At 37.8% G+C, this 16,073-nt stretch overlaps 1 protein-coding gene across 1 annotated transcript in view; it reads left to right on the top strand.

Moving 5' to 3' along the window:
- Positions 1-16,073, top strand: part of LOC109855858 — a 109,590-nt gene that overhangs the window by 81,485 nt on the left and 12,032 nt on the right. Inside the window, exons 4-7 of the mRNA XM_020430521.1 lie at positions 4,169-4,429; positions 6,465-6,622; positions 7,621-7,870; positions 10,180-10,295. Of these exons, the coding sequence (XP_020286110.1) occupies positions 4,169-4,429; positions 6,465-6,622; positions 7,621-7,870; positions 10,180-10,295 (785 nt within the window). The remainder of the gene's footprint in view (positions 1-4,168; positions 4,430-6,464; positions 6,623-7,620; positions 7,871-10,179; positions 10,296-16,073) is intronic.

Genomic DNA, 16,073 nt, shown 5'->3' with positions numbered 1-16,073 from the left:
AAAAAAAGATGTAAAATAAAAAATGAAAAGAACTACGGTGAAGAAATATGAAAAGATATGTATGCGCGCGTTTAAAAATATCACATAACATCTTAATACAAAGAATAAAAATAAAATAGCATAATTTTTATTTTTTTTTTTTTTTTTTTTTTTTTTTTTTATCTTATGTGCGCTCTTGTTATTAAGAAGATATTTGTCTCTATATATAACATTTATGTACAAAATACTGATAGTAACTTTGTTTTAAAATCAAACTATTCTTTGTACATTAATTAGTCTTTGCAGAACGTAGTATTATTCACGATAATCTTACATTTTTATTTTGTAAAAAGAAGCATTACGGTCAAAGAGAGAGAGCAGACATTTCCAGACAAGAACTTCGAAGAAAGTTTATCGAAAGTTTTTGCTCCGAGGTCGCTGGTGTTCGTCGTCGTTTCTATATTCCTCTCTTTTTTTTTCTTCCTGTTTTTCCCACTTTAAAGTGCACGTTCTTGCCAAAGGAAGTCCAGGGTTGGGACCTATCGAGTCGCCTATTCGAATGCGGCGCTCGTAAGCGAGAACATCCGGCGAACGAAGACGTGTGGCGATTTTTGCGGCGTCTCGTAAGCGACGACGACGCTATATTTTCGGCATGACACTGACGTTTGCGATTTTTCCGCGCAAATGTTGAACTTTGCGCTACAAAATGGAATTACTGCACACGCCCGTTCTTGGCGAGTAGTCGCCGCGCGTGGGCTTTTCAGCACGTTCGGCCAAAGTTTCATTCATAGGAAAAGCTTTGACTTGGCAATTACGCGCTTTTAAATGACACGGCAAAAGAGGAAAGGTATCAAGCGAACATCAATCTTGTATTGAATGACTTTAATGCATTTCAACTATGCGAACTATACATTCAGCGACAAGCTCGCATCAATCGAGCACATGAAAGAGATTTGGAAAAAAAAAGGACAACATTTAGAAAGAGAAAAAGAGAAAAAAGATTTTTCACACAGAAAATATATAAAATGAAGATATACAATTACACAATATTTGATTTGCTCGATATTTTTTAATAAAGCACTTTTAGTTAAATTTCACTTGTAATAATATTTATTTTTATCCTTGTATTTGTTATATATTTAAAATTTTAATCTTTTGTTGTATTTTGCTACATAGCTATCCAAATATTTCCAATTCTTTTTCTGCGAATTCTTAAAAATCAGTTCCGCTGAAAGTTGCTCACGAAATGTTTGGCGAAAAGCGGAATATTTGTGCGCTCTTGGAAGCGATTTTCGAGTTCGCCTGATCAACTGACGTACTGAATAAATTTCCGCAAATAGCCGATGGATAAAAAAAACTTCAAAACTGTTAAAAATTCTGTGAAATTTTATCCGACGCATTTTGAACATGGCAAAAAGTCTCCGCGCGCGCACGTCGTTACTGCGCCCGATCTTCGAGTTTAGAATAGTCGGACTATTTTTGGAAGCGCATTGAGAACTATATTTATGTTCAAGGATAAATATATCGAAAGTCGCTATATGGCGAGGAGTCAATGTTTTCTTCGCGTGCGGCTTAAATTATTAAAAGACTCGAAGTTCAATTGCTGTTATATTACACGATCTTCAAAACGTGTGTGTGATTGCAATTATGATGTTATTTTATAGATCTTTGTTGGTTACAGTAAGAACATGAATAATCAAAAATAGTAATAAAACAGAGAGCCCGATATCGCGAGAAATAAAAATTTCATCTCCGCTACATACATTCACGAACGCAATGGCACACTCTGCAATCGCGGCTTCAATAACGTGTAGACACGTATGGGAGGCGTGTTACGTGGATAATAGGATGATCTTGTGGTTGCCCTGGGTGATGTCTAAATGCGCATAGTCAAGTGGTCCGCTAGCCCCATATATGGACGTGTACACACACACTGTCGATACCTCGCACAAACACACGGACTACTCATACCGGTAGTATCCGGGATATCTAACTAGAGCCGGAAGATAGAGTGTATCCTAACGATCGGTCTCACCTGAATAATTCTCGGGTAAGTTTCGTACGTGCGGAGAAAGTAAAGTTGCGCGCGTTTGCATCTCTACGGTCTCATTACGAGATCGGCGTTGCTAGAAATTTATCGGTAACACCGACAGCACGTTTTTATTCACTCCTGACTTTTTGATTTCCGAGACAACAAACAACGTTAAAAAATCAGATTTGATTACATTACAAAGATAATGAACCGCGCGTTAAATAGGTGTGAATAATTACTTTTTTTTTTTTTTTTTTTTTACCTGCATTAGGTTTTGTCTTTCGTTATTATACGGTGTTACGGAAACTCTGTATTACACATCCTGACGCGAGTATTATATTACAAGGAAAAATGCTTTGTAAGCGCTAGAGCTTTAATGCGGTAACGGACGAGAAAATAACGCAGCTTCATGTCGCGGCTTCTGACGAACAATTTGGCTTTCGGCCAGACCGACTTCCGGGGCTAACGACATTGGAATATTTGTCGAGTGCGATCATAAAAGACGTTTACGTTTGCGAAATTGGAGTGGCAACAAAAATTTGCTTTCCACGTATTATTTGTCCACGTGTATTTTCGCGAAGAAACGCCGCCGGGGCGGGCGTTATAAGAAACCGGCGGAATATAATTGGAGCGTCACGTGTGTGTGTGTGTTAATTATTTTACGCATAATTATATTGGAAATTGCATGAGAATATGCGACATTTGGTCACATGTTCAGTTTCACAGATCGGATATTGCTGCAATATATCAGATTATATGCATTATTATTAGTTTGTTAAATTGCAAAATATCTCTCCGCACATTCTACGCATTAATTGCGGTTATCGGTTTGCACCGGAATTGTGGCTATTTAAGTAAATATTCATCAACAATTGTCACGTCGTTTCAAATCGCAGGGAAATGTTATTTGCTCTCGTTACTCACATTTCATGCGCATCATTGCACATACATTAAATATTTTATAAAGAACTACACATTATAGGTATTTCTCTGATGTAATCATTCATCGATTTTATCGATACTTCATTGCAAACAAACTCCATTTCATGTCACGTTCCATGGTTTTGTGTTAACCCTTCAATGCCAGATATAGGTCTGCGAGAGATCCAAAAGTTTTAAACCGATGTCTCCACCAAAGTATTAATTTAGCGCGACTGCGCTGACAATCATGAAAAAAAACTTTCGATCTTTTGATAAAAAAAAAAAAAGAAATTGAAAATACACAGTTTTTTGCGGAGATATTCAAACTTAATGTCGCGTGGAGATCTCACGGACCCGGTCTGGACAACTCGCAGGTCATTTTTTATGTCTGGCACTGCACGGTTAAAGACACGTGACCAAAGTAAAGTCACGTGAGTTTAATCACGTGTTGTTTTTCTTCTTTTCCTTGTTACGTGTGATTTTATTTTAGTCACGTTTTTAAACCCTCAATATCAGATACGGGTCTCCGAGATCCTAAAAGTTTTAAACCAATGTTTCTGCTAGGATATAAGGGTAGCGCGAGACATCTGAAGGCCGTGAAAAAAAAACAACTTTAGAGCCTTAGACAATGGTCGAAATTTTTGACAGCGTCCTTTGTTTGAAGAGCTTTGCGAAGTTTTTGAATTTTGTAGCAAATTTGTGCGAAAAGAATCTGAGAGACTCGAGCTTTTTTTTTCGAATAAAACATGTCAGGTGTTTCTTTATACGCTTGTTATCTTCAAAACTACTGTGGTGAGTTTTTCAATCTGTTTTTTTTTTATCAACGCAGAATCGTTCAATTTTTCGATTCAAAAAAAAAAAATAAAAAAATTGAAAAAATATTGTTTTTCGCGAAGATATTTAAACCTAAAATCGCATGGATCTCACAGACCCGGTCTAGACAACTCGCAGGTTATTTTTTATGTCTGAAACGAAAGGATTAACTCTAATCACAGATTCGAATCTTATAAGTCGAACAGTTGTGACAGTTTGTTTCAAAAAAAAGTCTAAACTAAATACTTCCGTATGCTCGACGCGAGTGCGCGGAGTTTGGATTCGAATTAATTACTCGAAACTGCAATTCGATTGCGATCTCATGGCTAGAGGAATTTCACGACCATCAAAATTGTTCCTCCACCTCGTTCTGTTCCGCAGTATATTCGCTAACGGCTTGTCGTCTGACTTCTCTCGTTTCAGCTGACAAAGGTATGCTGCTGAAGCTCGACTTTCGGGACGAGTTCCAGCTTGAAGACAGTCCGGACTGCCGTTTCGATTTCCTCGAGGTACGTGACGGCCAGCACGGTTTCTCTAATCTCCTCGGCAACTTCTGCGGCACGAATTTTCCCCCCGAGATCACATCGAAGACGCGATACCTCTGGTTGCGATTCCACAGTGACGAGAACATCGAGGGCAAAGGCTTCAAGGCTGTATGGAGCATGATACCGAGACCGACTCATCGTAAGTCTCATAGTTACAAAGTTTACATTTCGATAAAGTGTTTACTTAAATTTTCATTGTAGACTCTAGCTGATAACTTTTACTCTTTAAATAAAAACAGTTAATTAGTAAAATACAATGTCGATTTTTATTTTACTAAAATGGCCGTGTTTGTTAGTAAAAAAAAAAAAAAAAAATATTGTTCTAACTAACATCTTGCATATATTTCTGAGATTATTACTTTGTTATCTCGGCTGTTCTATTCTTTACAATGTTTGAAATCTCTACAAGGTCTCTGAAAAAACTGCTCGAGAGATTAGTAAGAGTGACACTCTTTATCAGCGTCCGATCACGTGTCATCTTCCTGTATACGTACGCCAGGAATTTGTCTCGGTCGAGGAGTTCCGTCTAACTTTGATCTATTGCCGACCGTACGCTCCTCGAGCACTATAAGGCTCATATATCCTTTAGACGCATAACCACAAATTACTAAACGATCGATAACGAGCTTGAGATGACCCTAATCCGCCTCGCTTCTTGTTTGATTCTCACGCAAAAATAACGAGAAAGTGAGAACACAAAACTTGTTGCTCAACTTGTGAGATAATTGGCTCAATATAATAATAATGGGAACTAATTTGTCTGGTGTGTTTTGATGTAACATCTTGACCGTTGCGAAAAAACGAAAGATTGTGTTTTCTTCATAACGCAGATCACAAAAATCATTTAATTCTAACGTGTACACTTTAAACGTTAAAGTAACGTTAAGGTTTGTAACGTTAAAGTCGGTGCGTAGCTATAAATAAATTGTCTGACTGTATTTAAATGAAACATTGAGCAGAGAGATATGCAGATATTCTTCCCGCGACGTTGCAACAGACTCGAAGAAGTAACGAGAATGATGATAACAATTTACTATGCAGATCTGCCGATTCACGAATATTCGAAGATCTTCTTGCTCGGGAAATTGCGAGACACTTTGGAAATAGATGACTCGCAGCGAAGCGCGAGCGCCGTGCAACCGCGACGGGGGGACCAAAATTAATTCATATTCACTCGAGAGAGAACGAGAGAGGGAAGAAGCTATGAATACGCAGAATACAACCGCGGCAGGGTCTGCGTTTAATCGGGCGTCGTCCTTAGATCGATATACAAAGCGGGATTGCGAAGACGGAGAGCGGAGCGCGGTCGACGCGATCAAATACTGAAAGTTTTATCCCGCGTGGTTGATTAACTCATTCGTTGCTGAGTTTCAATATTGATGCCCGATATTGAAATATCGTGTACTCTGTTCCCTCCGATATTGCCACTGGTCTGTCTTTGCATATTTCATTAATGTGTGTTCGTCTCTTAATAAAGTTAAGGAAAAATTGATGAATGACGTACTAAACACTCGTTTTTTTTTTTTTTTAATTAAATATTTACTTTCCAGAATTTCATAGTGCAATACGTAATATAGAAATTATCTCATTTACAGTAAAAATAAATGAGGAGAGATATATCGCGCGCGCGCGCATTCGCCAGTTGCGTCCGGCATGATTGGGGGGTGGGAGGGGGAAGACTAAAGCCGTCGCACCATAACTGTTCGTAACTACTTGCTCGCGCGTAACTACCTTGCGCACAACACAGTCTGGGAATCGCGCCGTAGTTGCGTACCTCAGCGTGGAGGGAAGCGTATTTCTCATTCATTATTTATGAACGAGCGGTACGCCAAATCCGTCCGAGTGTTATAACTCGGAGAAAACTTGGACGCGGAAATGCGAAATAAAAACCGAAAGTTTTGCTCTGTTTATCTTTCACTCGAATGTATTTATTTTTATATAACGCACCGTTAAATAATGCTTTGTAAAAACAAACAACAATTTTTCAATATATATTTCATTGTTGCGTGTGTGAGGGATGCGCGAAAAGTAATAATAAATATTAGACTTTGTTTATTAAATCGGTATTGATTAATTTCTGTTGTTAAAAATACAAATGCAATATTGTGTAAATATAAAATATAAATAATAACGTGCGAGGAAAAGTGTAGAACTGTAATAGGTATGATTCACAGCGGGCGTGCCACCGGAACCCGAACCGTGCATAGTTAACGTGACGGGTATGCAAGCGATAATTCACAGCGACGACGTCAAGGATAAGAAAGATCTAGCCGAGAAAGAGGGAATGCCTTTAGATTGCATGTGGGTCATTCGAGTTCAGGAAAAATGGAAGGTAAGTTATATGAATACATAAATTTATACATATATACATTTTCTTTTTTTAGTACCATTAGATTAAAACAAAAATTGAAATATGCGTTCTAACATATTATAAATAATAATAATAATAATAGTAGTAGCAGTAGACTCTCTTTATTACATATTTTGAATATTTTACACATATTTTTATCAAAGCTTTATTTCGATACTTTTGTTAGACAGTACAAAGGCGCTACTAGCAATATTTCTTTGCTTTTGTGTAACACGTCGCAGTTCTTGTTTGATCTCGGTACACTTTTCCTACGGATATTCAATCGATACGAATGTTTGTTATTGGCCTGCAGCAACGTGATTCCAAACGGGCGTTTCTCTCAAAGTAACGGTGTTTCTGAATGATTTACAATATACCTCTTTGCCGTAGAGCGCGGAATCGACAAAGCGGTTCGGTTTTTGCACCGAATACTTCGAAATCTACGTTACAAAATTTACATTGGCAGTTGATAACAGGTCGTCCGTTTTGACTTTGGAAAGGAAGTCTCTTGCCTTCTCGAAAACTTCATTATTGAAGTTGCTTAACGAAGTTAATATTTCTCAAGTTTCTATATCGTCGTCAGAAAATTATATAGAAAAGTTACTTCCCGACGCGCGATTCGCGAGATTGCAGCTACATTTTCGCTATTTCTTTTCTTTTTTATACGGAATTGCGACGTTTTTCCTGGAGAATTTTCAGCCCTAAATTCCGCGATCGAGGCCGCTATATTCGCGCACGTTTGAGAATTCTTCGCGTGTGAATTCTGCGCATGTACGCTTCTCTGTAGAGTGCTCATTTTCGATACCGTTTTTTCTCGAAGACACACAATTTACGGCCGTTTGTTTTGCGCTTTTCTCGACGAAAATAATTACGTAGTGGAATTCTTTTTTGAATTGTCGATCTGTTTTCTCGATCTCGGCCATTCAAAGATGGCGAAGTCTATGCAGTTAGAAAAGTGAGAACGTGTGGACAATTTTCAGATTCAATTGACGTTCGAGGGCAATTTCAAACTGAAGTTACCAAACGAGTGCGACGTCAACTTCGTGGACGTATTCAGGGAACGCACGGACATGCTTTCTCACGAGAGACTTTTTTGCGGCAGCATCGCCGATACCATCGTCGTTCCCAGCAATATCGCTCACTTGAGGTTCTACGTGGAGCCGAAAGCTATAAACAGCACCTTTGAAGCAGTAATGACCGCTTTCAGGGACAAGGAAAGCGGCGAGAAATGTGAGTTTCTTTACAAACACAATAATGACTACGTATATCTTCAAGTAAGTGCGTTTTCGCAATTGCCAAGCTCGACCGGGCGCACGAATCGAAACTGTCGTTAAAACTCGCGCGACCATTTGCAATAGCATTCACGTAAAACACGCATTAAATTAAGGTACCACTAAAATTTATTGTTGAATAACAAATTATTTCGCTATATTCTAGCAGTATTTGTTGTTTATATTCCTTTTGAATACAAAGCTTGTCTCTGAATGGCAATATAACTCTCATATTTTCTATACAAAGAATAATAATTCTATTCTATACAGAAAATATCACGCATATATACTGCCATTCAAAGTAAAAACTTTACACTCAAAAGGAATACAAACATACAAAAGAAATACAAGCAAAAATAAAAAACAAAAAAAACCCATGTTTTTTAGCTAGAAACACATTTCAGGTTTTTTCAAATAAAGTTTTTTTAATAAACAAATGTATTCTGACCATTGAAGCAAAACGCTGTTGTTGATGTGTGAATATTTAAATCAGTTTATTGAAACTTAGTAACATTAACGCTTTTGACCTTGTATTAGGTCCTTCTCAAATGCATTTAAATTACTTTGGTAATGTACGTCGCACAGTGCTGATCAAGAATGTCGCACAAGCAGACCCGACCAACACTTTACAAAAGGATAAACGCGACTGAGTAAAGTTTTTTTAAGTAAATATTACAATACTAGAACCTCTTACGCAATTATACAATGTACACAATGTAGAACTTTTTTTTTGCAATATATGCTTTGCAATCACAATATTGAATTTGTAACATAATAACATGTATATAATAACAGATCAGCTTTGGCAATTCGAACTCTATAGTTGAACTATTGTTGTGCGGATGAGCTAACTAGATCGAAATTATCCATATGTTACTCTAAAAATATCTACTACACAATTCCATAAAATTTTTCCACCGGTGTGTCCCATTTATTCTGTGGGATTTTAATCTCGCGAATTGCACAGCCGGAAATTCAACCCTCTACCAAACGTTTGTTTGCGAGTTAGTACAAGCAGAACTATTTGTTCATCTTCGTAGATTGCCAACACTTTTGAACAATGTAGTAATTCTGTTACGCTACATGAATGATGTTATTTAATAACAAGTTGTTTTTTTTTTTTTATAAAACAATACATAACACAGTAGAGTAATACGAAAAAAAAATATTGACTTGTTTTACATGTTTCAACAGAATTTTATTATTTTGTTGTGCACGCGCGAGTCTGTGTAAAATATATTCGGATTTTGTTTTTTATAAATGCGGCCAACGGACGATTCTCTGGAAAGACGAGCGAAATTAGATTATTGCGAGATACAAAGACACTTACAACTTTTGCGTTTCACTTTGTCATCGCGCACGTACAATCATTTAGTTTAGCCTTTTAAGTCTGGCGAAACACGTCAAGGATAATAATCATTGGGTAAAGGAATCAAATTTCAAATTAATGGTCGCGCACCTTGTCTTGAATGTTAAATGAGGCGGCCCGCAGAATCGCAGTTACGTGTGCGGAATTCGCACGGGGGTTCTAGTGTGGAACGAGAAGAATTCCTGGCTTTCCGCACCTGCCGCACCACCAACGCGGAACTAATATCTTGCAGGGAACTATACAGTCTAAGTGTGTTCAGCAATTCCTTTATCCGTACCATCGTCGAAGAATAAGACTTTAGGGTTACAAATTTTCCCGTGCGAATTAAGTAATCGACCATCGCGGTTACTTCGCGGAAGCGAACGTTTTGGTTGAAGTGACGTTAAGCTTGTTATAAATTTGCTGGGAATTTTTTATCGTACATAATAACATGATAAAAGCTCAACGATTATTATTGCGATGTTATTTTTTATATTAAGTCTACCGGAAAGTTCTCTGTCCGTTTTTGGAATAAAACAAAATACAAATTTTTCTTACCGTCAATAAACTTTATTCAATAATATAATTGCCATTATTATTAATGATTTCTTGCCAGCGTGAGGGGAATTTGTATATCCCATTTTTGAAAAATTCCGAAAAATTTGTATTTTGTTTTATTCCAAAAACGGACAGAACTTTCCGGTAGACCTAATATTTTTTTGTATATAAGTGATCGTAGAATTGATTGCGATCAAAAATACGCGCAGGTAGAAGAAAAGATATATAGAAAGTAGCGTGTATTTATTTTATTCACAATATACTTACACACGTAATACAGTTACGATATCTTTTTATTGAGATTCGATAAAGAGTATTTCAATATGTGCGACACAGCGCATTTCTCTTTTCTTTTTTTCCAGCCTGCAAAGAGGACGAGTATGACTGCGAGGACGCGACTTGCATCGCCGCGGAATTGGAGTGCAACGGAAAGGTGAACTGCCGCTTTAGGTGGGACGAAGACGACGCGAAGTGCAACGTGAGTTTTAGCTTTGTCGAAATCTGAATCAATACTGTCCGTTCGACGATCCGGCGCGAAGCGCGCTATCCAATTCCCGGATTTGGACCATTTCCGTTGCGTCCACACCGCTCTCTCTCGCATCCTTCCCCGTGCATACTGTCCCGCGCGCATCTGTCCCCTACCTCTCCATTTTCGTTCTCTCGCCTCTCGCAAGTTTCCACTACGTGTTTCGCAGATTCTCACTTTCTCATAAACTACGAACTACGAAAGTTAAATCGCGCCCGAGCAGCACGGCACAGGCTTGCAAAATGAGACGGGATAAATTTAGATTGCGAGTTATAATAAAGATAACTTACGACGTTTCTGACAACTCGGATTAAGAGTTAAGAAAGCACTGAGAATCATATTAACATAAGCATGACAAAGAATAAATTTTCAGAGAAAAGTCTATTAATAATGTGAAAATTATTACTGTCGGGAGACAACACACACAAACGGGAGAAAGGGGTTTGTGTACGTATGCACGTGGTTATATGTACGAGAGTTACTTGCAGCTCCGACTGGCGTTTCTATTTGCTGTATTATGGTAACATTTCCCGTTAGTTAAACAAAAGCAGCGTTCGCGCGCATGCTGCCTACGTCTTGTTGCCACGAAAGTGCGTCCAATATTGCAGTGCAGCGAAAACGATACGTCGCATCTTAATTGCCTTCCGAGCTTCCACTTTACTTGCTTCTGATCTTACCGGTTAATTAATTTATTCGAGGAAAAAAGTTTTACGAGCGTCCTGCCTCTCTCTCTCTCTCTCTCTCTCTGTCTTTGATATAAACTGGTCCGGGGAGAACAAGGCCTCTCTCAAAACGCGTAATCTCGGAAGAGCAATTTGCTTCTTCTAATTACGAACAAAATCAGGCCGTTTCATAGGCCGCTCTTGTGTCGTCGTGTGTTGCGCAATTTCATCTTTCCTTTCTCTGCGCCATTTTATAAAATATCGTATTTTTAAATATTTATTGTAAATGTTTCTTTAATTTTATTTCTTACTTTTGACGTTGTTAATTGCTGTTTTTTTCTTGTTTTTAAAAAACAAAAATAAATAAATTGTCGGTGGTAGAGAAGAAGATTTATTGTTTTATACATTTAATGCGCGCGAACGTAAGAAAGTGAAACTGTTACGTAAAGAAAGAGATCTTTCTGAATCAATCTTTTCTCAAGATAGTTCGCGAGGAGACACCGTGGAGAGTATGATTGTCTTTCGAGTGCAAATGGCGGTCTCTGTTTATGGTGAGCAGTTCATGTGATCTCTACGATTAAACGTTAAGAGTACCTTGTCTCGAGAACTTTGTCTTTTAGCTCAGATTATCCAAAGCTTTCGGAAAGCTCACTACGTCTAGCTCGATTATTCAAAATATGAAACCTCGTGGTAAGACACAATTGACGAGATGTAATTATTCGAAAAAACAGTTATATTTATATTGTGCCTTTCGCGTTTTCTAAAAGAAAGAAAAAAAACTGCGAGATGTTTGTTACGTGAGGATTTGGTTCAACGGTAATTTTATTGCTTTGAATCTAATGAAATCTTTGAATCTACTTATTGTTTTCTTGAGATTTTTAAACAAATCTTTATTAAAATATATATAAAAGTATCTTAAAATGTTTTGTACCATTTTGTGGTTGAATATTTATCTTGAAAATAATAATGGAGATTAGTATCAAATATGTATGCGTAATTTCGCGCATAGAATCTGGCATTAAACAGCTCCGTGAAAACGGTACAGTCGTCTCCCGAGATTTAGCACCGGGTCTCTTATTTGTTAGCGCCAAACCACGAATCCCGGGGATGCGCAACTCCCACAAGAGTTGTCTCCGCGACTTAATCGGTCTTCAACCCCGCAAAATGTCCCGTTTCCCACTCGTTTCTCTTTCGCTTTCTCTCTCTCGTCTCCCTTGCCTGCCTGTAACATCGGGGCTAATTAATTTATTCGAGCAAAGTTTTGCAAAGGGCGCGGCTTCCTCGCAGTCGGAGGTTGCGCGAGAGAAAAAGAGAGAAGGAGAGAGAGAGAGCCACGCCGATCTCGAGATTGCGCAATTCCAAGGGCAGCCCTTCCTCTACTCTCCCCCCCGCCACGTGATATTCGGACGTGAGCTCCGGACGGTTATACGGGTGGGTGTTTCCGGTTCCGGGACATACAATACTACGCGCTTTTGGCAGACTACCAGAACAAGGCACTGGCGAAACGACGGTACGATGCCACCGACGGGATATTAATCTAACGGCGAATATAATGCTTCTGATATTGCCAGGCGCGATTCCGTCGATGTTTTGCCGCTTTATTTTATTCCGATCGTTTCCAGATCCAAGCGCAAAAATTAAGTCGCGCCGAAAGCGCGTGAAAGAGACAAATTTAACGATTGTGTTAATTTGCGCGCTTTAGAATGTTTATGTTGAAATATAATTATATATATATTGAAACATATATATATTGCGCTATTGCTAATAACAAAGAGCACATTGTCCAATGTCAAAAGTAGTATGTGCGGTAGTATACATTTGCGTAAGTCAGAATATCGATAAACTTATTCAGTTCATATATGTATTGTTTCATAAATTGCAGAAATAAAAAACATTTTGTAAATCGGTTATCAAATTTAAAAAAAGTACGTTATATGTGGATAGAAAATCTATCACTGTCCATTACCGTTGAAAACAATATCTCTTTCTCTCTCTCTCTCTCTCTTTCTTTCACTTTTTCTCTCTGACAAATTGAACAGTTATTGCCTTCTAAAGCTTGTCGTATACTATTTAGTTTTGTTCTCATACTTTTGAGTGAAAAGTAAATTTGTTTCGAGCAATATTTGGATACAGTGATTTTATTATTTTTAGTATTATCTGAAAAAATATTTGTTAAAAAAAAAAGACATCAATTGCTTGCCGAAATCTGTTGGCAATTTTGCACACTTGTTTTCTCGTTAAACACTTTAATTTTTTTTCATACGTACGTATATACATATATATGTGTCCGCTGCAAATGTTCGTCGTGTAAATGTTATTATTTCGCGATGTATTTTGATTTTCACGACTCAGCGAGCAAAAACCGCGAGATGATTTAATTGTAACATGAAAAAACAAATTAATAGCAAAAACACAACAATTTTATAGTAACAATTACGAACGGTGAAACTTCAATTCGCGCAAGCGAATGTAACTAAACGATCAACGACAATTATACACAGACAATACTTGGTCGTTTCGTTCCTGAAATAAACGTTCTCACTCACTTGTCAGTGGCAACGTAGTGGCGAATTTATCGCACGAGCGATGAAGAGGTAATTGTTTACTGAGTTTACTCGAACGACACGTCCGCTCAATGTATCATCCCCATCGAATAACACTCGATGACAAACAACGCATCATATCGAATTAATTCGGCGGCGATTAATTATCGAAACATCGTCGCATGCGGTGAGATTTTCTTGATCTCTTGTTAAATTTGATCCGCGACAGTGACATGACAAATATAAGATTTTGTTTCGAAAACTATAGTTTTTTTTCCACAACTTTTTTGTTTAGGAAAGAGAAATAACGCACATGCGTGTACTTTCAATTAAATAGATAGAAAAAAAAGATTATTATATTTATTGCAAGTTCATTTACTCTAATTTCATATCTAATATAGATATGTAGATAATAATCATAATTATGGTTTATTATTTGAATTTTTGTTAAGTGCAGTAAAAAAAAGTCAAATCCCTTTATATAAAAAAGAATTCGACATCACGTAAATCCGCGTCATTATTCGCTTTCGCCTCCGCGTTGTAGGTAAATGAGCGCGTCTTTGTGGAAACGCTCGAAAAAGGATCAGCGTTCGCTGAAACAGCTCGGAATTAAATTTCGCTTCTTCGTGGCAATTCCGATTTCTCCGCTAACGGGCGCAGTTTCGTTTCAGGATTACCGTAATGCCGGCATCAAAAACAAATAGTTGGAGATTTGTTGCACCGTGGACTTTCACAGTCGTATTTTTATAAAACAAAATTTTTTTTATCCGATTTTCTCTCTCGCATACATAATGACGCGAGATAATTTATTACCTAACGTTCAAACTGAAGTGATTTGGCAGTCGGTTGTAATTAGATATTAGGGAAATGACATTCATCGTTGGATTAAAGATCGCGTTGGGCTCGAGTTTACAAATAAAGTTTCTCGTTAAAAGGAAAGCGATTCCTCTTTCCGAGTAATTACATCGCGCGACGCGCTCCGTCTTCCGAGAAAAGACATTTATATTCGATGTAACTTCGGAATACACATATAGCTTGTAAATTATTCCGCAAGCTAAATGTAATGAATACTATATGCAACGACTGTGACTATTACTTCGCTCGCGGTATAATTACGCGCAATTGCAATATGCATTTAATAATGCTATATATTTCTACAATTCGGGTGATATGAAATTTTCCGAGCTCCCCGTAAATCGGATAGCGCGGAGACTGAGCGATAAAATTAATAGTCGATTCTTGCATTTCAGCTTTACACACACGCTATCGTTCTATAATTTAATTCAGCCGCGAACATATAACGCTGATTAATTAAATTAAAAGGTGTAATAGTCACAAAAATGTGCCATCCCTTGTGCGTTCACATCCGCGAGTTTCGCGCTACCTATCGGCACTCTCTCATACGCATAGCCAGTTACACATTTTTATATTCTATTATTATAATATATAGCGTATGGGTTCTCAGCGTGGAATGGATACGCGTCTAGGCGGCGAAAATGTGACATGATTTACTTGAACATAAAATATACTTGTGCACAGTAAATAAAGTACATTTTATTTTAGAATATCACAGAATTTTCATTTTATTTTTTCTTTTCACGTGTTGCGTGTGTATTTCATATTTCTCTCTAATATTATACTTCCGGCATTTCACGCACCTTAAAAGAGCCAAACATGATATCCGCCTGTTGAATTTTTGCAAGAGAATATTTTTTTCGTGAGAACCTTGGTGTAATATTCATCCGCACAGAAGTCCGAGATTTGTATTTTTATTTATTTATTTTCCGTAGCTCTCTTACATCGTATTATCTGCACGTAAAGCGCCACGCGATGTTCAATCGTCGAATAATGCAATATTTCAGCCGCTGTCTGTGAGGCGGCTACTCGACTATCGAGAATCGAAGTCTTGCGCTTTTTCTAGCCGCGATCTGAGTCAGCCGGAGACTGCGTGCAAAATGAATCCAACTTTATATCTGTTCGGCGCCTTCTTGAATCTTTCAAAGAGTAGCTTGAGAATTATGTACGTGGGGCTAACTCTCGAAGAAATATAAGAGCTCTATACATTAAGCTAAGCACAAGTTTTTACAATAAAAAAAATTATTTTACGTCACAGCTGACGCAAAATGAAAAGTTTTAAGTTGGTTTTCAATCAAATATATTTGAAAAAAAAAATTATAATTAAAGCAATACACAAAAACAACGAAATATATTTGAAATAATCAAAAATTAATTAATTAATTTGTAGATTGCGAAATGTCAAAGATTTGTTTGAGACCTTTCGATAAATGAAACTGGTAGCGAGTGTAATACCCAGTGGACTGCAATAAACCAAGGAAAGAGCGAGCGTCACGATAACGCTGTCGTCCACGCGAGAGAATTCGACCACGAAATTGCTCGTGCGGACGAAAACGTGCGCGACAAAATCGCCCCTGCGCGCCCGCACACGAGAAAGCACGACTTCCATCCAATTTTATTCCGATGTATAGTGGAAGGAAGATCCGTTCCCTTTATCACGCGGCGGCATC

Source organism: Pseudomyrmex gracilis, unplaced genomic scaffold, assembly GCF_002006095.1.
Source record: "Pseudomyrmex gracilis isolate BER0280 unplaced genomic scaffold, ASM200609v1 scaffold_100, whole genome shotgun sequence".
Classification (NCBI taxonomy): Eukaryota; Metazoa; Arthropoda; class Insecta; order Hymenoptera; family Formicidae; genus Pseudomyrmex; species Pseudomyrmex gracilis.
This window is presented reverse-complemented; position numbering and strand designations above follow the sequence as displayed.